Here is a 9,996-nt window from a genome sequence, read left to right as displayed (position 1 = left end):
ATAGATAGATAGATAGATAGATAGATAGATAGATAGATAGATAGATAGATAGATAGAAGATAGATAGATAGATAGATAGATAGATAGATAGATAGATAGATAGATAGAATAGATAGATAGATAGATAGATAGATAGATAGATAGATAGATAAATAAATAGATAGATAAATAGTCAATCTTCTATCAGTGCTTCTACTGGAAATCGAACTGCGGTCTAACTAGACTTAGAACGCTAAACCATCGTAGACACACTCTATTATTAGCTACTCTCCACTTCCAACTTTTTGGATCCGAAATAATGCTGCTAAAGCAGCATTATATTTTTTTCTCTCAAAATATGTTTTTGATTTTAAAGCAAAGAAAAATCCTAAACTCAATACGTTTGATTTTATTTTTAAAACGTGCCAAGCATAAAAATGCACAAGTGGCGCCAAAAACTATTGAAAGATAGAAATTGTATTCCACAGAATATAAATACAATGCCACCAACCAACTGCATATTTGGTGGCAAGAACTTCTTTTTATGAATTATAAAAATACAAATTATGATCAAGATAACTATATTTTGTTGTAGTTTCAAGTAAAATAAAAAGACGGCAATATGTCTAATAAAAAAATATTAATTATGAAAGTCTTGTTGTTACTTTGGTTGTTGTATCTTTGGCGTAGAAAACTCAAGAATAAAGCATTTATATACAAATAGAAAAAATAACATAAATAATATTTAATTATAGTACATATTATGCATTATAAAGCCTAAACACAATTTTAGCGTTACGTTTTTAATTCGCAATCGTATTCGCATTCGTAACTACCTACTAAAGCAATATATTAAAATAAAAACAACAAACACATATACATACATATATGCAAAAACTAGTTTATTTTTTAATTAACATTACATTTAAAATTCATTTTAATTTACACAAACTATACAGATTAAATAAAAAGAACATTTAAAAGTTAATTTTTTTATAATTTTATATGATTATTTTGAAGTTGTCTGCAAACGAAATAATTTATTAAAAAAAATATTTTAAAAACATAAATTCATTTAAATGAACAAAACTGTAAAAATTAATACAAAAAGAACATTTAGAAGTAAAATTTTACACAAATTTATATGATTATTTTAAAGTTGTCTGCAAAAAAAAAAAATATTTTTATTTATTAAAAAAAATTAAAAATTATTTTAAAAACTTGTACCTTAAAATGTTTCAGAACTTGAGAGTACGTTACATAATTTTCGCCTGCCAATTTATAAAGATCATTGTAAACCTCTGTAAGAATGTCAGCGTATTCGGTAATTTCTTCCGGTTTCAAAATGCTTAGTAGATTAAATCCCGACACCCAGTAGTAGGGCATATTGGCTTGATCGAAATAAACAATCAATTTGTCTAATATCTAAACGAAGTGAATGAAAAAAGTCTATGAATGAAAAGTCTATCTATCTAACTAACTAACTAACTAACTAACTAACTAACTAACTAACTAACTAACTATCTATCTATCTATCTATCTATCTATCTATCTATCTATCTATCTATCTATCTATCTATCTATCTATCTATCTATCTATCTATCTATCTATCTATCTATCTATCTATCTATCTATCTATCTATCTATCTATCTATCTATTTATCTATCTATACATCTATCCCACCTATCTATCTACCCATCTACCTACCTGCCCATCTCTCAGTGTATTTCCCTAGGATAACTGCTGAGGTCATGTGTAATATTAAATTTAATTTTATTACTTCGCTTCAGTATATTTTGTTAGAGTTTAACTATAACCTTGGGAAATATTAAGGAATTATTATCTCTTATATCTAAGCCAAAAAAAATACTCACTATTATTCTTGCTCTCTCTTGTTTACCCCACAAGAGACTACATTACACGTGTCATTGAAATATTCTACCGTTTCAACTAAAGTTTAGTTTTTTTAAGTTTTTACTTTCTTTATTAAACTTGAACTTCGATTTGCATAAAAATAAATGGTTTTTGTTTTTAACAAAATTTACGTTATTTGTTGTTGTTGTTAATATTGCCAACAAAAGTGCAGACAAAAAACTTTACAGACAATATCCTTGTGTTATTTTATCCTCAAATGTTCCTCATATTTTTCTACTTTTTTTTCAAGTGTCTTTGACTTTCTTTTGTTTATTGTTTTCTCCATTGCTATGTGGGTTCGTATGTAAAAGGGAAAAAGTATTTTTTTTTCTGTTGTAAACATTGAACGAAGTGCATGTCATAATTGCAAAAAGGATGCGTCCTGTCAACTGATAAGAAGTTTATGTCTCAATCGTTTATTTTTTTTTTTTAATAAAAATGCAAAAGTTTTTGATGGAAGTATAATATAAAATTGCAGTAATACTTTAATGGAAAAATAAGAATGACTTTAACTTTAATATCTGATACTCAAAATCCAAATTTTCCATTATTTGGGTCGAATCTATACTTTATACTTTTTTATAGTAAGAGAAAAATAAAAACTCTTTCAAGTTTTTTTTTAGAGTACAACTTACGTTCATAAATATAGTATTTCTTATACAAATTCTAATTACTATGACTGTCAGGCATCTTCCGGTTTATAATTATTTAGTCTATTTTAATTTAAAAAATTGTAACATGAAAAAGACAAACAAACACTCATATATACGAACTGCATGAAAAAACTGATATTTGTAAAAAATTAAACACACATTTTGTAAATGAAAAACCTGACAAAGGACCGTCAAACAGACAGTCAACCAGTCACACAGCCATCCATAGTCTGAAATATGTCATCCCACACACACACTTGGTTGATCTACACACAAAAATAATTGACAAAAAATGAGATAAACTCCCAACGAAAAAAATACATTTTTATTAAAAAAAAATTACAATAAAAACTAATAATCTAAATTAAAAAAAAAATATGCAGAAGAAAATAGTCTTTAAGTATATAGTTTTTGAAGTTTCAAAGATCAAAAACATAATTAAAATTATATTTAAAATATATGAACTCGTGAACTTTAGTTAAGAAATAGTTTAGTTCTAGTTCAGATCGATTTTAGTTAGAGTTAAGTACTAGTTCAGTTCTAATTAGTTCTTAGCTCAGTTCAAGCTCCGTTCTCGTTCAGTGCTAGTTTAGTTCTTGTTCAATTCGTTCGGTTTTATTTCAGCTCTTGTTCAGCTCTAGTTCAGTTTTTGTTCAATTCAGTTCTAATTCTGTTAAGTTTAGATCTAAATCTGCCCTGTTCTGCTCTAGTTATGTTCTAATTCTGTTTCAATTCTGTTCTAGTACTGTTCTAGTTCTGTTCTAGTTCTGTTCTAGTTCTGTTCTAGTTCTGTTCTAGTTCTGTTCTAGTTCTGTTCTAGTTCTGTTCTAGTTCTGTTCTAGTTCTGTTCTAGTTCTGTTCTAGTTCTGTTCTAGTTCTGTTCTAGTTCTGTTCTAGTTCTGTTCTAGTTCTGTTCTAGTTCTGTTCTAGTTCTGTTCTGGTTCTATTCTAGTTCTGTTCTAGTTCTATTCTAGTTCTGTTCTGGTTCTATTCCAGTTCTGTTCTATTTCTGTTCTAGTTCTGTTCTACTTCAGTTCTAGTTATGTTGCAGTTATGTTTTAGTTCTGTTCTAGTTCTGTTCTAGTTCTGTTCTAGTTCTGTTCTAGTTCTGTTCTAGTTCTGTTCTAGTTCTGTTCTAGTTCTGTTCTAGTTCTGTTCTAGTTCTGTTCTAGTTCTGTTCTAGTTCTGTTCTAGTTCTGTTCTAGTTCTGTTCTAGTTCTGTTCTAGTTCTGTTCTAGTTCTGTTCTAGTTCTGTTTTAGTTCTGTTCTAGTTCTGTTCTAGTTCTGTTCTAGTTTTGTTCTAGTTCTGTTCTAGTTCTGTTCTAGTTCTGTTCTAGTTCTGTTCTAGTTCTGTTCTAGTTCTGTTCTAGTTCTGTTCTAGTTCGGTTCTAGTTCTGTTCTAGTTCTGTTCTGGTTCTGTTCTAGTTCTATTCTGTTCTGTTCTAGTTCTGTTCTAGTTCTATTCTAGTTCTGTTCTAGTTCTGTTCTAGTTCTGTTTTAGTTCCGTTCTAGTTCTGTTCTAGTTCTGTTCTAATTCTGTTCTAATTCTGTTCTTATTCTGTTCTAATTCTGTTCTTGTTCTTTTCGAGTTCTGTTCTAGTTCTGTCCTAATTCTGTTCTAGTTCTGTTCTAGTTCTGTTCTAGTTCTGTTCTAGTTCTGTTCTAGTTCTGTTCTAGTTCTGTTCTAGTTCTGTTCTAGTTCTGTTCTAGTTCTGTTCTAGTTCTGTTCTAGTTCTGTTCTAGTTCTGTCCTAGTTCTGTTCTAGTTCTCTTGTCTTCCAGTTATATTCTAGTTCTGTTCTAATTGTGTTCTGGTTCTGTTCTAGTTCTGTTCTACTTCTGTTCTCTTCCAGTTATATTCTAGTTCTGTTCTCTTCCAGTTATATTTTATCTATTTAACATCCTTTACCACACAGTACAACCTTTTACCATTGCACATTTAAAAGTTTATGCAGCGCGTAATTAAAAACAAAATGTGTATTTGAGAGAAAAAAAAAATAAACCTAAAGCATGTAATTTTGCATCAGTTTAGCAAAAGAATGTAATCGATACATGAACGCATCGATGCCTTAATACTATACCAACTACTTCCGTTCGGTAATTTTTTTTCTGTTAATTTTGTCTAGATCTATGGCAAAAGGGAAATGGATTGTGGTGCAGGAGCTTGATACCATTACAATAGCACTAAAACTAGAAGAGAATGGCAAAAGAAAAAACTTAACAAATAAAAAAAATCCGGACAACTACTCCGATGTGACATGGGCAATGATGATGGGGACAACAATGGCTTCATGGGAAAGATCTGACAGAAATTTTTCGAATTTATTGTTCGATTGTTATTGCAGGCTTTTAGGAAAAGTTTATTAGAATGAAATAATCACTAGATTTTTAATAGACGAATATGTTTTTGATAATCGAACTTTAAATGAACTTTAGTAATGATCGAATAATCACATATACTAAAGATATTGCTGATATAAATCATAACATAATACTAACAACAAGAGTGTATATTGGCCGTTTTTTTTTACATGGTCATTATGGAGTTCTTCACCTGAAACTCCATTTAACTTACTTCTTCTTTTTGCTCGCTGTCAGTTTAGTCCAGGGCAATAATTAAAGAAATAAACTGCAATAACATATGCGAAAACCAAAAAGAGAGAAGGAAAAAAACAACAAAAAGAATCTTTTTTTATGTAAAAAAAAACTATATAATAGTTAAAGAGACAGAGAAGGAAAAGTTAAAATTGTGTGTAAATTGATCTGAGTTTTGTAACCATCATTTACCACACACTTTTTACACACACACACACACACACTCATCACTGGTGTTTTATACAATCCAGTTGTGCAATTAAAATGCACTGTGGAAAGAAAATGAAGGATAAAGAGAGTTCATATTTATTTAGATTTTCATGAGTTTTCTTCATTTAAAACGATTTCCTAGTGATGGTCTTTTATTTACCTTAAAATTACATTGTTTACATAATGTCAATAATGTAGATTTTAGAAGAATCTTAAGATTATCGAATATTCTTTGAATTTATCAAGATTTTATTTATTTTACATGAAAAATACATTGTTGACATCATGTCAACAATATACTTTTTAGGTAAAAATCTTAAAATTATCAAATATTCCTTAAATTTATCAAGATTTTATTTATTTTACATGAAAAATACATTGTTTACATCATGTCAACTAGATTTTTGGAAAAATAAGAGAAAATTTTTAAAATTTCTTAATTTTAAGAAGATTTTCAAGATATTTTCTATTATTTACTTAAAAAATACATTGTTTACACAATGTCAACAATGTACATTTTTGGTAAAAATCTTAAAATTATAAAATATTCTTTAAATTTATCAAGATTTTATTTATTTTACATGAAAAATACATTGTTTACATCATGTCAACAATTAGATTTTTGGAAAAATAAGAGAAAAGAGATTTTCTATTATTGACTTAAAAAATACAATGTCTTACATTGTTGACATCATGTCAACAATGTACTTTTTTGTAAAAATCTTAAAATTATCAAATATTCCTTAAATTTATCCAGATTTTATTTATTTTACATGAAAAATACATTGTTTACATCATATCAACAATTAGATTTTTTTGAAAAATAAGAGAAAATTTTAAAAAATTCTTAATTTTATAGAGATTTCTAAGAGATTTTCTATTATTTACTTAAAAAATACATTGTTTACACAATATCAACAATGTACATTTTTTGTAAAAATCTTAAAATTATAAAATATTCTTTAAATTTATCAAGATTTTATTTATTTTACATGAAAAATACATTGTTTACATCATGTCAACAATTGAATTTTTTTGTGTAAATTAAAGAAATTTTCTCAGTTTTATGTTTTTATAAGTTACTTTCATTATTTACTTTTAAAATACATTGTTTACATAATGTCATCAATGTAAATTTATAGTAAAAATATTAAAATTTTTCAATATTCTTTGATTTTAACAAGATTTTCTTTAAATTACATGAAATGCACATTCTTTACATCATGTCAACAATTGATTTTTTTGTGTAAATAAAATAAAATTTCTCAGTTTTTATGTTTTTTAAGATATTTCCTATTATTTACTTAAAAAATTACATTCTTTACCTCATGTCAACAATTGTAGATTTTGTTAAAAATAATAAAATTATCTAAATTTCTTTGTTTTAACCAAGATTTCCTTGAAATTACCTAAAAAATACATTATTTACATAATGTCAACAATTAGATTTTTGCTTAAATATAAGAAATTTTTGCAAATTTCCTAATTTTATAAAGATTTGTTATACATTTGCTATTATTTACATGAAAAATTTTTACTTTACATCATGTCAACAATTGGGATTTTTTTTAAAGAAAATTTAAACAGTTTTGTTTATTTTAAAGAAGAGTTCTTATAATTTACTTCAAAAATATATTGTTTACACTATGTCAACAATTGTTTTTTTTAAGAAAACTAGCAAATTTTTCTAGTTTCCAGCCCACTGTAACCTCCCAACATTTTAAGTAAAGTCTTAAACATTTTACCGGCCATAAGTGATACAAAATCTGTACATTAAACCAACAATAACTATAATATCAACAAACTATTCCCCATGCTGGTGCTGGTTGTGCTGTTGCTGTTACAAAGGAACACACACACACACATGTGTTTCTTAAAGTTGTCCACATACACATATGTATACAAAACACTTGATGACTTTGGCTGGTCAATCGGTCCAAAGTATTATTACTGTTTTGTACATTAGTGCATGTATTGTGTAAGTATGTAAGTGATGTTTGTTCGTCTGTCTGGTCATTAAGTTCAGTCACTAATAGAAGTTGACTTTTAAAGACAAAAGCCGCTTAAAACTTTATTTCAATTGTAATGCAGTTGATATCATTTTTATAGTAAAGTTTGTTCGTTCTAGTATAGGACTTTCCATAGTAAAGGTTATCCAGTTATCTTTAACCACATATCTATCATTTTTTAGGGAAACACCTATAGCTACAAATAATATTTGTATTGTTGTAGTTGTTTTTTATAAATACCTAGTAAATTGCCAGCATGTAAGAATTAAACAAAGTATTAAGCAACTTGTATTTGCAAAAAAGACAAAAAAATGTCCACTGTCATGAGAGAGTGGACATTAAATTCACACAATTCTTGAAAAACAAAACTAAGCACAAACGGAAATCTAATGAATCCCCATGTAAACATGTTAATGTTAGACAAAACTTGCTTATGATTACCTGACTAAATGACGGACCTTACCTTACCTAACTATATAACAAACAACCTGTTTAGCCTACTGATTTGCTGATTAGTCACTGGACATTTGTATACAATTACCATTAAAGGCATTAATTTCCATTTCCATTATTTACATGAACAAAGTTCAGACACTTGGAGGTATTATAAAATGAAGTTTTAAAGAAAAACTGTGTTTACCTTTGGTCAATTATTAAATTTCTAAAAAACTCCATAATTTTATAAAAATTTCTTATTGTTTACTTTGAAAAAGACATTGTTTACATTATGACAAAAGTAGATTTTTGAAAAAATTACTTAATTTTTCCAAAATAACTTAATTTTACGAATATTTTGCTTTGTTTACCATAAAAATACATTGTTTACACAGGGTCAATAATGAAAAAATTACATAAAAATGATGAATATGTAATTCTTTAGCTCAAAAATATATTACACATTTAGTTTATAAAGATTTTTACATTGTTTACATTTAACTTTCATTCTTTACATTATGTGAACAATTGAATTTTTGGAATTTTTAAAGAAAATTTTGCAATATTTTTTTTGATTTTATAAAGATTTTCTATTATTTACTTAAAAAATACATTGTTTACACAATGTCAACAATGAAAAATTTTCATAAAAATAATAAAATTATCAAATATTCTTTGATTTACACCAATATTTTCTATTATTTACATACAAACTACATACTTTACATCATGTCAACAATTGAATTTTTGTAATTTTTTTGAATTTTTAAAGAAAATGTTTAACCTTTTTTTGATTTTACAAAGATTTCTTTAAAATTTTCTATTATTTACTTTAATTTTACCATGATTTGCTATTATTTACATGAAAATTACATTTTTTACTTATTTATAAGTAAAAAATGTAATTTTTAAAGAAAATTTTGTAATTTTTTTGATTTTATAAAGATTTCTTAAAGATTTTCTATTATTTACTTTAAAAATACATTGTTTACACAATGTCAACAATGAAAAGTTTTCATAAAAATAATAATATTATCAAATATGCTTTGATTTTACCAAGTTTATCTATTGTTTACATACAAACTACTTACTTTACATCATGTCAACAATGGAATTTTTAAAAATTTTTAAAGAAAATTTTGATATATTTTTGATTTTATAAAGATTTTTTAAAGATTTTCTATTATTTACTTTAAAAATACATTATTTACACAATGTCAACAATGAAAAATTTTCATAAAAATAATAAAATTATAAAATATTCTTTGATTTTACCAAGATTATCTATTATTTACATGCAAACTACATACTTTACATTATGTCAACAATGCCATTTTTTTACATCATGTCATATAAATAAAGTTTTAAATTTAACTGAAACGGAAATGAAAACAGTTTCCGTTTACCTTATATACATATATATGGCCACCACAAGACAGCTCAACCATTACGACGCCACTAATATCGCAACCAATTGCAGCAACATGTAATATTATCCTTAGAAATGAAAAAAAAAAAAAACTTAATAAATAATACAAACAAATTATTTATCCTTAAAAACACAATAAAAGAAAACGACCATTAGACAGACCTAAAATTGTAGTCCAACAGCAAAAAAAAAAAATAAAATCCAGACACCCACTGCTAGACAACTTTTTGTTTGGAGGGAAAAATTTAAAACACATGAAATAAACAACAATAAATTTAAGCAAAAAAACATTTTTTACACAAATTATTTGTTAAAATCCACGGAGTGGGTCACACGTGTCCATTTGTTACTGACAAGGATTAAAGCTTAGTTCTTACTACTCTAACTCTAAAATAGACAAATAAAAGTAAAAGTTTTGTGTTCTAAACCCTACAGGAGACGCCACAAAACATTTCAAGTTAGTTCTTGGAAAACTGCCACTGTTTTGGCAGTGGAATTATGAGTGACGTTTATTTTTTATTTTTTTTGTATGTCGGTACAAAAACATTGAAATGCGAAATGACTTTTTAAAAGTGAGCGTGGTTTCACTTTTAAAAAGTCCTTTTGCATTTCAATAGTCAAGACTGAACTATAGTCCAGTCTATGCAGACTTTGCAAACTATCGAACTGATCTAGAACTGAACTAGAACTGAACTAGAACTGAACTAGAACTAGAACTGAACTAGAACTGAACTAGAACTGAACTAGAACTGAACTAGAACTGAACTAGAA

At 26.6% G+C, this 9,996-nt stretch overlaps 1 protein-coding gene across 1 annotated transcript in view; it reads right to left on the bottom strand.

Moving 5' to 3' along the window:
• Positions 1-866: 866 nt before the first annotated feature.
• LOC111678137 overlaps positions 867-9,996 on the bottom strand; it is a 21,484-nt gene continuing 12,354 nt past the window's right edge. The window contains exons 3-4 of the mRNA XM_046955200.1: positions 1,207-1,404; positions 867-1,142 (exon numbers count right to left, since the gene is read on the bottom strand). Coding sequence (XP_046811156.1) covers positions 1,128-1,142; positions 1,207-1,404 — 213 coding nt within the window. The 3' untranslated portion in view covers positions 867-1,127. The remainder of the gene's footprint in view (positions 1,143-1,206; positions 1,405-9,996) is intronic.

The sequence above is a fragment of the Lucilia cuprina genome, chromosome 6 (assembly GCF_022045245.1).
Source record: "Lucilia cuprina isolate Lc7/37 chromosome 6, ASM2204524v1, whole genome shotgun sequence".
NCBI classification, from domain to species: domain Eukaryota; kingdom Metazoa; phylum Arthropoda; class Insecta; order Diptera; family Calliphoridae; genus Lucilia; species Lucilia cuprina.
This window is presented reverse-complemented; position numbering and strand designations above follow the sequence as displayed.